This window comes from Chlamydomonas reinhardtii, chromosome 16 (genome assembly GCF_000002595.2).
Source record: "Chlamydomonas reinhardtii strain CC-503 cw92 mt+ chromosome 16, whole genome shotgun sequence".
Classification (NCBI taxonomy): Eukaryota; Viridiplantae; Chlorophyta; class Chlorophyceae; order Chlamydomonadales; family Chlamydomonadaceae; genus Chlamydomonas; species Chlamydomonas reinhardtii.
Window position 1 is genome coordinate 3,411,631 of NC_057019.1, and position 13,173 is coordinate 3,424,803.

The following is a 13,173-nucleotide window of genomic DNA, read 5'->3' on the forward strand; positions in this document are numbered from 1 at the left end:
GTGTGTGTGTGTGTGTGTGTGTGTGTGTGTGTGTGTGTGTGTGTCCCTGAGTGTGTGTGTGTGTGTGTGTGTGTGTGTGTGTGTGTCTGTGTGTGTGTGTGTGTGTGTTTGGGGGGGCACCGCCGCACTGCTGCCATTGCGCCCACCCGCGCCGCCGCCGCCTACAGCCCTCATCTTAAACACCCAATCCCACGCCAGCGCTGGCGGAACCGACTGCTGCCTTTTTTTTTTGAGGAATCAAGTACAGCTTTTGTTTTTTAGGAATCATTTTGTTTTTTGGGAATCATTTTGTTTTTTAGGAATCATCCTTACAAGGTTGAACAGGGGCAGACGCGCTGCCCCCCTGCCGCCTGAAAGCAGCCTGGTCCCCGAGACCAGAACCCGGACAGGGCAAGAAGAGAAGAAAAGAGAAGAAAATAGAAAGCAAACACCTCGAAACCGCCACCAACCACCCCCATCCACCCCACCCCATCCCGACCCGGCAGACAGAGCAGGAGGCTGGCCCCCCCGCCCCCCGGGAGGGGTTGCACAAAAACACTGCCAGACCTAACCCAAGCACCAACCTACACCACAGCCTAACCGCAAGAACCACCACCACCGCGCGCCAGAAAAGAAAACACCAGCGCTACGCACTCGCCCCGCCCAAACTCACCCCACCCCCACAAGCTGGTTGCTTAAGCAACACCCCAGGAGAACCGGCAGAGGAGACACAAGCAGAAAACTAAACGGGCCAGATGTGGCGCTGACTAAGCGGGCTCCAGCCCGCTGCAAGATCGGTAAGGATGATTCCTCAAAAAGAAAAAGATGCGCTGTGCAGGAAGGCCCACAGCCGCCCAGGCGCTACGACGCCAGCCAGAGCTAAAACACATGGGCGCCAGATAAGCTGATGATGATAATACGCCACGCCAGCGCCTGGAAAGAAACGCCGCCTAAAAGGAAATCTAGGGGGCCTGCACAGGTGATGCAAGCGTCAGCCGCTATTTCAACTTCGGTAACCCACCCTGAACCTCCTCCACTTCACAAAGCGCGCCATCCGCCGACCAGATGGCAACAAAGTGCTCCAGCTTAGCCGCCTTGAGCTGTGCGGTGAGAAGCCATGCGGTCCCCCAGCATGAAGCCCGCGTCCGTCACTGGCGGCGCCGCTGCCTGGGGCGCAACGCAGGCCCACAGCTGCTGCAGCCACGTCCTCGCCTGCGCATAAGCTGGACACTCCAGGAAGATGTGCGTCAGGCTGGCCCACGCCCGCGGGCCAGGTGGCCCGCAGGCGGGGTGAGGACAGTGCGCCCCCAACCCCCCGCACCCCGTGGTCACCCGTGGCCGAATGCCCTTGCCCGCCCTGTACAGCCCAAGGATGAATTTAAAAGCCCGTAGTGGGATTTCGGGTGGAGTGGTGTGGTCCGCCTCTGGTGTGCACTGCTCTGCTCCACCTTCCTGCCGGGGACGGGCTCCTGGGCTTCACTGTCTGGGACTCGGAGTCGGCGTCAGCAGCCGGCGCGCAGGAGCCCATCACGCACTTGAAGGTGCCGGGGCAACTGGCGCCTGTGGCGCTCACGGGGCCGGGCACGCGCAACACTGTCTCCGCAGCCGCCGCAGCCATGTACAGCAGCACCAGCCCCACCGGCCTGTTCCGCGTGCAGCCGGTCTGTACGGCGTCGCAGCAACAGCTTCTGGCGGCCATTGACCGCAAGGTTCCGGCGGATCTGCAGGCCGCCGCAGAGGGGTCCGGTGACGGCGCCCTCAGTGATGCCGAGCTGATGGCAGCGCTGGCTGGCTCCGCCAATGGTAAAGCGCCTGGGTCGGACGGGGTCCCGTACGAGGTGTACAAGGTTTTCTGGGCGCTGCTGGGTCCGCGCTTGTGTGCTGCTGCTGCCGCTGCCTTTGCTGCCGCTGCAGACGCCCACGATGGCGGTGAAATGGCGGCGGCACTGCCCGCCTCCTGGCGGGAGGGCATCATCACGCTCATCTACAAGGGCAAAAGCCTGGACCGCGCCGAGCTGGCGTCGTACCAGCCCATCACGCTGCTCAACTGCGACTTCAAGATGGTGTCCAAGGCCGTCAGCGCCCGCCTGCAGCCCGCCCTGGATGCAGTTGTGGATGAGCTGCAGACCGCGTTCATCACCGGGCGCTGGATTGGAGACAACGCGCTGTACCTCCAAGGCCTGATCGAATGGATGCGCCTGGACGTGGGCGCGGACGGCACGCCACGGCAGGGTGGTGCGCTGTACTTCTTGGACATTGAAACGTATGACCGGGTGCACCGGCAGTGGCTGTATGCGTCCGCAGAGGGACTGGGGTTTGGGCCGCGCATGCTGCGCTGGATCCGCCTGCTCACTGCCAACGGCTCTGCCCACGTGTGTGTGAACGGGATGCTCTCTGACGCCTTCCCAGTGCTGAACGGCTTGCCGCAGGGCAGCACCGCCTCACCACCCCTGTGGGTCATCCAGATGCAGCCACTGACGTCCTTTCTGCGGCGGCAGGTGGAGCAAGGGGCACTGCGCACGCCCCTGTCACCCAGCGGCGAGCAGGCGCCACCTGCTGCCCACCACGCTGATGACACGACCCTCACGGCGCGCGACCCGGCGGTGGACGGGCCGGTCCTGATGGCGGCAGTACAGCTGTTCTGCCGCGCGTCCAACGCCCGTGTCCATCCGGACAAGAGCAAGGCCATGGGCCTTGGCAGGTTTGCGCACCTGACGGGCCCTTGCCCACACACGGGGGTGCCGTTTACCACTGGCGCCGTGACGCACCTGGGGGTGCCTCTGTCGTGGGACTCTGATGCGGCTGCAGCTGATCTGTTCACCCGGCGGGCTCGCGGCATGGCGTTTGTGGCGCGTCTGTGGGCTGCCCTGTCTCTGACCCTGGTTGGCCGTGTGCACATTGCGAAGCAGGTGCTGGCGGCGAAGCTGGCCTACCACTTCAGCTTCCTCAACCCGTCGCCTGCGCAGCTGAAGGAACTCACCGACCTGGTGGACCACTTTGCTGCGCGCTCCGTGCACGCTGAGGATGCCAGCCTGGTGTCGCACGGGAACCCGCTCCTGCTGCCAAAGCGGGAAACGACCTGTCTGCCGTACAAGGATGGGGGTGTCAACCACGTCGACCTGCCTGCGTTCCTGTCTGCCCTGCAAGCTAAGACTTTCGCCCTCCTTGCCCAGCCAGGCCGGCAACCCTGGAAGACGCTCACCCGGGCGCTGCTTACCCATGTGCGCCCGGCCTTTTTTTTTTAGGAATCATCCTTACAAGACTCTGCCACCACGTGGGCGTGGGTGTACAGCGACGCGCCGGCGCCAGCGGGGCTGCCTGCCCGGCTGGCGGCCGCGGTCGGCCACGTGTGGAGCGAGCGCGGGCGTGGAACAGCATCCGCCGCAGCCAGCCACTCAGCCGCCAGCGGCGCCACCACAGTGGCGGGTTAGCCTGGACCAGCTGTGGGTGGCTAACGCTGCGGGGGCTGTGTCCTACGTCCATTACACGGGGCGGCTCTTGGAGCCTGGGCCTGGCGTGCTGCCCCCGGCGGTGGATGGGGCATGGCAGCCTGCCTGTGTGCTGCAGCACCGCAAGCCGCGGCACCTGTGGACCTTTGAAGAGCGGGCGGCGTACGATGCAGCATCACCAGGGGAACGGGCGGGGGCGTGGCCTCGGGCGCCGTACTTCCTGGCGCCGGAGGCTGGGGTGGTGGTGCACCCGGAGCACTGCCGGATTGCGGGTGTCAGCTTGGCGGACTACACGGTGCGGGACGTGCGGCGGGCCATCACCGCGGCCAACCCGGCCGCACCTCTGGCTCCGGCCCGCCCCGCAGCCATGCCGTGCCCGGCGCCAGCGCAGCAGGCGGGGGGTCCGGGGACCCAGCCGGCGGCACAGTCGCGGCTGGCGGAGCGGGAGGCGGAGTGGCAGCGTGCAGCGGCGCGGCTGACCACCACGGCGGCGCAGCACTTCCACAATAACCCGGTGGCTCTGGACCCCTGGCTCCACCGCACCTCCGCGGCAGCCGGGCAGCAGAACACGCCGGCGAGAGAGCTGCAGTCGTATGCGTCCCCGTCCCAGCAGTCGGGTGAGGGGCCGCGGCGTTCCGCGCGGCTGCAGGAGCAGGCGGCGGGCGGGGCGGGGCCTAGCACGGGGCCTGCCACGGCGGCGGCGGCAGCAGCGGTGGCGGTGGCGGGCGACCCTCGCACGCCGCCCCCGGATGCGTCCCTTCTGCGGGGTACGTGGCGGAGGCTGTGGGACAGCCACGCCAGTCGGGGGGCAAAGGTGCTGGTGTACCGGCTGCAACATGCTTACCTGCCTTGCGGGCTGTACAGGGCGGGCAAGGGCATTCGGCCACGGGTGACCACGGGGTGCGGGGGGTTGGGGGCGCACTGTCCTCACCCCGCCTGCGGGCCACCTGGCCCGCGGGCGTGGGCCAGCCTGACACACATCTTCCTGGAGTGTCCAGCTTATGCGCAGGCAAGGACGTGGCTACAGCAGCTGTGGGCCTGCGTTTCACTGCCGCCACGCTAACCCCTGAAACCCTGTCGGCTCTGCCCACACAGCTTCTCACCGCACAGCTCAAGGCGGCTAAGCTGGCGCACTTTGTTGCCATCTGGACGGCGGGTGGCGCGCTTTGTGAAGTGGAGGAGGTTCAGGGTGGGTCACCGAAGTTGAACTTGCGGCTGACGCTTGCATCACCTGTGCAGGCCCCCTAGGTTTCCTTTTGGGCGGCGTTTCTTTCCAGGCGCTGGCGTGGCGTGATATCGTCATCAGCTTATCTGGCGCCCATGTGTTTTAGCTCTGGCTGGCGTCGCAGCGCCTGGGCGGCTGTGGGCCTTCCTGCACAGCGCGTCTTGCGGCGGGCTGGAGCCCGCGTAGTCAGCGCCACATCTGGCCCGTTTAGTTTTCTGCTTGTGTCTCCTCTGCCGGTTCTCCTGGGTTCTCCTGGGGTGTTGCTTAAGCAACCGACTTGTGGGGGTGGGGTGGGTTTGGGCAGGGCGAGTGCGTAGCGCTGGTGTTTTCTCTTCTGGCGCGCGGTGGTGGTGGTTCTTGCGGTTAGGCTGTGGTGTAGGTTGGTGCTTGGGTTAGGTCTGGCGGTGTTTTTTGTGCAACCCCTCCCGGGGGGCGGGGGGGCCAGCCTCCTGCTCTGTCTGCCGGGTCGGGGTGGGATGGGGTGGGATTGGTGGTTGCTGGCGTTTTCGAGGTGTTTGCTTTCTGTTTTCTTCTCTTTTCTTCTCTTCTTGCCCTATCAGGGTTCTGGTCTCGGGGACCAGGCTGCTTTCAGGCAGCAGGGGGGCAGCGCGTCTGCCCCTGTTCAACCTTGTAAGGATGATTCCTCAAAGAAAACCTTTGGACCTTTGAAGAGCGGGCGGCGTACGATGCAGCATCACCAGGGGAACGGGCGGGGGCGTGGCCTCGGGCGCCGTACTTCCTGGCGCCGGAGGCTGGGGTGGTGGTGCACCCGGCGCACTGCCGGATTGCGGGTGTCAGCTTGGCGGACTACACTGTGCGGGACGTGCGGCGGGCCATCACCGCGGCTAACCCGGCCGCACCTCCGGCTCCGGCCCGCCCCGCAGCCATGCCGTGCCCGGCGCCAGCACAGCAGGCGGGGGGTTCGGGGACCCAGCCGGCGGCACAGTCGCGGCTGGCGGAGCGGGAGGCAGAGTGGCAGCGTGCAGCGGCGCAGCTGACCACCACGGCGGCGCAGCACTTCCACAATAACCCGGTGGCTCTGGACCCCTGGCTCCACCGCACCTCCGCGGCAGCCGGGCAGCAGAACACGCCGGCGAGAGAACTGCAGTCGTATGCGTCCCCGTCCCAGCAGTCGGGTGAGGGGCCGCGGCGGTCCGCGCGGCTGCAGGAGCAGGCGGCGGGCGGGGCGGGACCTAGCACGGGGCCTGCCACGGCGGCGGCGGCAGCAGCGGCGGCGGTGGAGGGCGACCCTCGCATGCCGCCCCCGGATGCGTCCCTTCTGAGGGGTACGTGGCGGAGGCTGTGGGACAGCCACGCCAGTCCGGGGGCAAAGGTGCTGGTGTACCGGCTGCAACATGCTTACCTGCCTTGCGGGCTGTACAGGGCGGGCAAGGGCATTCGGCCACGGGTGACCACGGGGTGCGGGGGGTTGGGGGCGCACTGTCCTCACCCCGCCTGCGGGCCACCTGGCCCGCGGGCGTGGGCCAGCCTGACGCACATCTTCCTGGAGTGTCCAGCTTATGCGCAGGCAAGGACGTGGCTGCAGCAGCTGTGGGCCTGCGTTGCGCCCCAGGCAGCGGCGCCGCCAGTGACGGACGCGGGCTTCATGCTGGGGGACCGCATGGGTATGTGGGCCTCAGGCCCGCGCGCGGGGGGCGGGCGCGCTGCTGTGGAGCACTTTGCGGGCCACCTTCTTGTACGCCGTCTGGTGTGCGTACTGGTCCCGCGAGCCGGCTAAGCAGACGTCGGAGCATGTGGTTCGGGAGGTGGTCAGCGAGCTGTGCAGGGTGATGCAGCTGCGTTTCACTGCCGCCACGCTAACCCCTGAAACCCTGTCGGCTCTGCCCACTCAGCTTCTCACCGCACAGCTCAAGGCGGCTAAGCTGGAGCACTTTGTGGCCATCTGGACGGCGGGTGGCGCGCTTTGTGAAGTGGAGGAGGTTCAGGGTGGGTCACCGAAGTTGAACTTGCGGCTGACGCTTGCATCACCTGTGCAGGCCCCCTAGATTTCCTTTTGGGCGGCGTTTCTTTCCAGGCGCTGGCGTGGCGTATTATCATCATCAGCTTATCTGGCGCCCATGAGTACTAGCTCTGGCTGGAGTGGCAGCGCCTGGGCGGCTGTGGGACTGCCTGCACAGCGCGTCTTGCAGCGGACTGGAGCCCGCTTAGTCAGCGCCACATCTGGCCCGTTTAGTTTTCTGCTTGTGTCTCCTCTGCCGGTTCTCCTGGGGTGTTGCTGAAGCAACCGACTTGTGGGGGTGGGGTGGGTTTGGGCGGGGCGAGTGCGTAGCACTGGTGTTGGCTTGCCCCTTCCCCCGAAGTGTTGGCTTGCCCCTTCCCCCGAAGGGGAAGGGGCAATAGCGAATTTGGGGGAGGGGGGTTGTCTGCAACCATCGGCCATACTGGGCCATTGCGGTCGCACCGAGCTCGCCGCGGGGGGCCCTCCCGGTTATTCCAGTTTTGAGTTGAGTTATAACCTTGAAACCCGAGCGCAGCAAAATTTGTCGTGCAAATAATGCGCCTTTCTATGTATGTATTGCAAAGCGTAACTTTATGAAAACGCAAGCCCTATGCCAGAGCGGGGCAAACGCACAAGCGCAGCGTTTGCATTAGAGCTCCAGCGCAACATACAATATATCACAAATTGTATCGATAATTAAGGCTCCCGGCACGGAAGGACGCAAGACGGAGGAATCGACGCGTTGGAGGATCCCGGAAATTGCGCGCGAAAGCGCGAGTTTTCTTTTCTGGCGCGCGGTGGTGGTGGTTCTTGCGGTTAGGCTGTGGTGTAGGTTGGTGCTTGGGTTAGGTCTGGCGGTGTTTTTGTGCAACCCCTCCCGGGGGGCGGGGGGGCCAGCCTCCTGCTCTGTCTGCCGGGCCGGGGTGGGGTGGGGTGGGATGGATGGGGGTGGCTGGTGGTGGTTTTTCGAGGTGTTTGCTTTCTGTTTTCTTCCCTTTTCTTCTCTTCTGGATCGGTGGTATGTCAGTGCCACCGCGGCGCCGTGGGTGGTGGATGTCGCACGCATGTATGGGGCACCTGGGGACCACAACGGTGTGCTGCTCACCCTGTCCTTGCCCGACCTGCCGCATGCGCACCGGGAGCAGTGGCGCTTCCCCACGTACCTGCTGTTTCACCCCTTGCTGCGTTTGGAGCTCGAGCAGCGCTTGGAGGCGCACGTTGCCGAAAATCCCGTGGCCAGTACAGTGCCGCCACTGACGTCCTTTCTGCGGCGGCAGTTGGAGCAAGGGGCACTGCGCACGCCCCTGTTACCCAGTGGCGAGCAGGCGCCACCTGCTGCCCACCACGCTGACGACACGACCCTCACGGCGCGCGACCCGGCAGTGGACGGGCCGGTCCTGATGGCGGCAGTACAGCTTTTGTTTTTTAGGAATCATCCTTACAAGGTTTTTTTTTTTGAGGAATCATCCTTACAAGGTTGAACAGGGGCAGACGCGCTGCCCCCCTACTGCCGGAAAGCAGCCTGGTCCCCGAGACCAGAACCCGGACAGGGCAAGCAAGAAGAGAAGAAAAGAGAAGAAAACAGAAAGCAAACACCTCGAAAACCGCCACCAACCACCCCCATCCATCCCACCTCACCCCACCCCGACCCGGCAGACAGAGCAGGAGGCTGGCCCCCCCCGCCCCCCGGGAGGGGTTGCACAAAAATACCGCCAGACCTAACCCAAGCACCAACCTACACCACAGCCTAACCGCAAGAACCACCACCACCGCGCGCCAGAAAAGAAAACACCAGCGCTACGCACTTGCCCCGCCCAAACCCACCCCACCCCCACAAGTCGGTTGCTTAAGCAACACCCCAGGAGAACCGGCAGAGGAGACACAAGCAGAAAACTAAACGGGCCAGATGTGGCGCTGACTACGCGGGCTCCAGCCCGCCGCAAGACGCGCTGTGCAGGAAGGCCCACAGCCGCCCAGGCGCTGCGACGCCAGCCAGAGTTAAAACACATGGGCGCCAGATAAGCTGATGACGATATCACGCCACGCCAGCGCCTGGAAAGAAACGCCGCCCAAAAAGGAAACTTAGGGGGCCTGCACAGGTGATGCAAGCGTCAGCCGCAAGTTCAACTTCGGTGACCCACCCTGAACCTCCTCCACTTCACAAAGCGCGCCACCCGCCGCCCAGATGGCCACAAAGTGCTCCAGCTTAGCCGCCTTGAGCTGCGCGGTGAGAAGCTGTGTGGGCAGAGCCGACAGGGTTTCAGGGGTTAGCGTGGCGGCAGTGAAACGCAGCTGCATCACCCTGCGCAGCTCGCTGACCCTCCCCCTGCCGGTGTTTCGCAGGCTGCGCACAATGGCTCGGACGGTTGCCGAAGGGAGGGACGTCTGGTGTTGTGCTGGGTCCCCGAACCCCCCGCCTGCTGTGCTGGCGCCGGGCACAGCATGGCTGCGGGGCGGGCCGGAGCCAGAGGTGCGGCCGGGTTAGCCGCAGTGATGGCCCGCCGCACGTCCCGCACCGTGTAGTCCGCCAAGCTGACACCCGCAATCCGGCAGTGCTCCGGGTGCACCACCACCCCAGCCTCCGGCGCCAGGAAGTACGGCGCCCGAGGCCACGCCCCCGCCCGTTCCCCTGGTGATGCTGCATCGTACGCCGCCCGCTCTTCAAAGGTCCACAGGTGCCGCGGCTTGCGGTGCTGCAGCACACAGGCAGGCTGCCACGCCCCATCCACCGCCGGGGGCAGCACGCCAGGCCCAGGCTCCAAGAGCCGCCCCGTGTAGTGGACGTAGGACACAGCCCCCGCAGCGTTAGCCACCCACAGCTGGTCCAGGCTAACCCGCCACTGTGGCGGCGCCGCTGGCGGCTGAGTGGCTGGCTGCGGCGCCAGCAGCACCAGCCCCACCGGCCTGTTTCGCGTGCAGCCGGTCTGTATGGCGTCGCAGCAACAGCTTCTGGCGGCCATTGACCGCAAGGTTCCGGCGGATCTGCAGGCCGCCGCAGAGGGGTCCGGTGACGGCGCCCTCAGTGATGCCGAGCTGATGGCAGCGCTGGCTGGCTCCGCCAATCAATGGTAAAGCGCCTGGGTCGGACGGGGTCCCGTACGAGGTGTACAAGGTTTTCTGGGCGCTGCTGGGTCCGCGCTTGTGTGCTGCTGCTGCCGCTGCCTTTGCTGCCGCTGCAGACGCCCACGATGGCGGTGAAATGGCGGCGGCGCTGCCCGCCTCCTGGCGGGAGGGCATCATCACGCTCATCTACAAGGGCAAAAGCCTGGACCGCGCCGAGCTGGCGTCCTACCGGCCCATCACGCTGCTCAACTGCGACTTCAAGATGGTGTCCAAGGCCGTCAGCGCCCGCCTGCAGCCCGCCCTGGATGCAGTTGTGGATGAGCTGCAGACCGCGTTCATCACCGGCCGCTGGATTGGAGACAACGCGCTGTACCTCCAAGGCCTGATCGAATGGATGCGCCTGGACGTGGGCGCGGACGGCACGCCACGGCAGGGTGGTGCGCTGTACTTCTTGGACATTGAAAAGGCGTATGACCGGGTGCACCGGCAGTGGCTGTATGCGTCCGCGGAGGGACTGGGGTTTGGGCCGCGCATGCTGCGCTGGATCCGCCTGCTCACTGCCAACGGCTCTGCCCGCGTGTGTGTGAATGGGATGCCCTCTGACGCCTTCCCAGTGCTGAACGGCTTGCCGCAGGGCAGCACTGCCTCACCACCCCTGTGGGTCATCCAGATGCAGCCACTGACGTCCTTTCTGCGGCGGCAGGTGGAGCAAGGGGCACTGCGCACGCCCCTGTTACCCAGTGGCGAGCAGGCGCCACCTGCTGCCCACCACGCTGACAACACGACCCTCACGGCGCGCGACCCGGCGGTGGACGGGCCGGTCCCAATGGCGGCAGTACAGCTGTTCTGCCGCGCGTCCAACGCCCGTGTCCATCCGGACAAGAGCAAGGCCATGGGCCTTGGCAGGTTTGCGCACCTGACGGGCCCTTGCCCACACACGGGGGTGCCGTTTACCACTGGCGCCGTGACGCACCTGGGGGTGCCTCTGTCGTGGGACTCTGATGCGGCTGCAGCTGATCTGTTCACCCGGCGGGCTCGCGGCATGGCGTTTGTGGCGCGTCTGTGGGCTGCCCTGTCTCTGACCCTGGTTGGCCGTGTGCACATTGCGAAGCAGGTGCTGGCGGCGAAGCTGGCCTACCACTTCAGCTTCCTCAACCCGTCGCCTGCGCAGCTGAAGGAACTCACCGACCTGGTGGACCACTTTGCTGCGCGCTCCATGCACGCTGAGGACGCCAGCCTGGTGTCGCACGGGAACCCGCTCCTGCTGCCAAAGCGGGAGACGGCATGTCTGCCGTACAAGGATGGGGGTGTCAACCACGTCGACCTGCCTGCGTTCCTGTCTGCCCTGCAAGCTAAGACTTTCGCCCTCCTTGCCCAGCCAGGCCGGCAACCCTGGAAGACGCTCACCCGGGCGCTGCTTACCCATGTGCGCCCGGACTCCGCCACCACGTGGGCGTGGGTGTACAGCGACGCGCCGGCGCCAGCGGGGCTGCCTGCCCGGCTGGCGGCCGCGGTCGGCCACGTGCGGAGCGCGGGCGTGGAACAGCATCCGCCGCAGCCAGCCACTCAGCCGCCAGCGGCGCCGCCACAGTGGCGGGTTAGCCTGGACCAGCTGTGGGTGGCTAACGCTGCGGGGGCTGTGTCCTACGTCCACTACACGGGGCGGCTCTTGGAGCCTGGGCCTGGCGTGCTGCCCCCGGCGGTGGATGGGGCGTGGCAGCCTGCCTGTGTGCTGCAGCATCGCAAGCCGCGGCACCTGTGGACCTTTGAAGAGCGGGCGGCATACGATGCAGCATCACCAGGGGAACGGGCGGGGGCGTGGCCTCGGGCGCCGTACTTCCTGGCGCCGGAGGCTGGGGTGGTGGTGCACCCGGAGCACTGCCGGATTGCGGGTGTCAGCTTGGCGGACTACACGGTGCGGGACGTGCGGCGGGCCATCACCGCGGCCAACCCGGCCGCACCTCCGGCTCCGGCCCGCCCCGCAGCCATGCCGTGCCCGGCGCCAGCACAGCAGGCGGGGGGTTCGGGGACCCAGCCGGCGGCACAGTCGCGGCTGGCGGAGAGGGAGGCGGAGTGGCAGCGTGCAGCGGCGCAGCTGACCACCACGGCGGCGCAGCACTTCCACAATAACCCGGTGGCTCTGGACCCCTGGCTCCACCGCACCTCCGCGGCAGCCGGGCTGCAGAACACGCCGGCGAGAGAACTGCAGTCGTATGCGTCCCCGTCCCAGCAGTCGGGTGAGGGGCCGCGGCGTTCCGCGCGGCTGCAGGAGCAGGCGGCGGGCGGGGCGGGGCCTAGCACGGGGCCTGCCACGGCGGCGGCGGCAGCAGCTGCGGCGGTGGAGGGCGACCCTCGCATGCCGCCCCCGGATGCGTCCCTTCTGAGGGGTACGTGGCGGAGGCTGTGGGACAGCCACGCCAGTCGGGGGGCAAAGGTGCTGGTGTACCGGCTGCAACATGCTTACCTGCCTTGCGGGCTGTACAGGGCGGGCAAGGGCATTCATCCACGGGTGACCACGGGGTGCGGGGGGTTGGGGGCGCACTGTCCTCACCCCGCCTGCGGGCCACCTGGCCCGCGGGCGTGGGCCAGCCTAACGCACATCTTCTTGGAGTGTCCAGCTTATGACGTCGCTTACGCTAATGTTGTTGTGCCATCATATAGAATGTTGCCAATACTCTTGCCAATAGATGCTGGCTAATTAGCCAGCTCGCACTCACAGACTGGCGCCGACTGGGCCAAGTCCGGAAGATAGCGTGGCTGAGCCATGCCCTAGCCTTCCTAGCAATGATCAAAAGCTAGGAAAAATAGGAGCAGGCTCCGAAGCGGCAAACTGCCCAGGGATTGCGGAGACACGACCGGTAGCGAGACTCCCCTGTAAAGGGGCCTCACACCCCTACCACAAAGGTCACGGTTCAAAGCTCCCTGGGACCACAGTGTTGCGACGCGACCCCGAACCCACGTTCTCACGATCATCCTATCGACCGGACTTCCACCAGCCGCCCAGGGCTCGCCAGCACCCTCTGAGTGATGGCAAGACTAAACAACAACACTCACACCAACAACGACACACTAAGAAGGCACAGACGAGTCAGACCACGACATCGCAAACCCCGCGCAACGCCAGAGCACCGCGACTTACCACCAACAACACACAACAACACTCTGTAACACCACAGCACCAGCACACGCGAACCAGACCCTTGGAGCCAACCCAAGACAACCCGACCCCCAAAAACCCCACCCCTGACAACGATGCCCTTACCCCAAGAAAATTGAATTCCCAGAGACAAAACAATCCGACTAACCCACAAAACACTGAAATCAAGAGAAAACCACTGCCCTCACACCTTTCTTCTTTCTGCTTCCTCACGCTCACACTCGCCCTCCCCATGCTATTACTTACTCCATTTGCCTCCATAGAACTCACAAGCGCTCCCCAAATGCACACATCACCAGTGACCCTGGAGCCTGCAAGCGCGATGAGGCCCCATGCCGCC

General features: G+C 65.6%; 3 protein-coding genes across 3 annotated transcripts; 2 read left to right on the forward strand and 1 right to left on the reverse strand.

Annotated features, from left to right (window-relative positions):
• Positions 1–1,018: 1,018 nt before the first annotated feature.
• On the forward strand, positions 1,019–6,720 carry CHLRE_16g669193v5 (uncharacterized protein). Its single transcript, XM_043071125.1, has 6 exons — positions 1,019–1,253; positions 1,372–3,200; positions 3,547–4,195; positions 4,438–4,617; positions 5,538–5,789; positions 6,507–6,720. The coding sequence occupies exons 1-6, from the start codon at positions 1,220–1,222 to the stop codon at positions 6,533–6,535; spliced, it is 2,973 nt and encodes a 990-aa protein (XP_042915724.1). The 5' UTR covers positions 1,019–1,219; the 3' UTR covers positions 6,536–6,720.
• A 1,319-nt stretch (positions 6,721–8,039) lies between these two features.
• Positions 8,040–9,618, reverse strand: CHLRE_16g669549v5 (uncharacterized protein). The gene is made up of 3 exons (XM_043071133.1): positions 9,130–9,618; positions 8,755–8,848; positions 8,040–8,593 (listed from the first exon to the last, which is right to left on the reverse strand). The coding sequence occupies exons 1-3, from the start codon at positions 9,571–9,573 to the stop codon at positions 8,532–8,534; spliced, it is 600 nt and encodes a 199-aa protein (XP_042915725.1). The 5' UTR covers positions 9,574–9,618; the 3' UTR covers positions 8,040–8,531.
• A 100-nt stretch (positions 9,619–9,718) lies between these two features.
• Positions 9,719–12,566, forward strand: CHLRE_16g669905v5 (uncharacterized protein). Its single transcript, XM_043071138.1, has 2 exons — positions 9,719–12,063; positions 12,161–12,566. Exons 1-2 carry the CDS (start codon positions 9,813–9,815, stop codon positions 12,187–12,189), a joined length of 2,280 nt encoding a protein of 759 aa, XP_042915726.1. The 5' UTR covers positions 9,719–9,812; the 3' UTR covers positions 12,190–12,566.
• The last annotated feature ends 607 nt before the right edge of the window (positions 12,567–13,173 follow it).

Bases quoted from the DNA above. Each gene is read 5' to 3' on its own strand.
- CHLRE_16g669193v5 (XM_043071125.1), top strand. From the start codon at position 1,220: ATGTGCGTCAGGCTGGCCCACGCCCGCGGGCCAG. The intron at 1,254-1,371 runs GTGGCCCGCAGG...AAAAGCCCGTAG, and splicing joins GGCCCACGCCCGCGGGCCAG to TGGGATTTCGGGTGGAGTGG. The intron at 4,196-4,437 runs GTACGTGGCGGA...GCTTATGCGCAG, and splicing joins GGATGCGTCCCTTCTGCGGG to GCAAGGACGTGGCTACAGCA.
- CHLRE_16g669549v5 (XM_043071133.1), bottom strand. From the start codon at position 9,573: ATGGCCGCCAGAAGCTGTTGCTGCGACGCCATACAGACCGGCTGCACG. The intron at 8,849-9,129 runs GTGCGGGACGTG...CTGCCCACACAG, and splicing joins TCAGCTTGGCGGACTACACG to CTTCTCACCGCGCAGCTCAA. The intron at 8,594-8,754 runs GTGGGTCACCGA...CTGGCGTCGCAG, and splicing joins TGAAGTGGAGGAGGTTCAGG to CGCCTGGGCGGCTGTGGGCC.
- CHLRE_16g669905v5 (XM_043071138.1), top strand. From the start codon at position 9,813: ATGGCGGCGGCGCTGCCCGCCTCCTGGCGGGAGGGCATCATCACGCTC. The intron at 12,064-12,160 runs GTACGTGGCGGA...CGGGCTGTACAG, and splicing joins GGATGCGTCCCTTCTGAGGG to GGCGGGCAAGGGCATTCATC.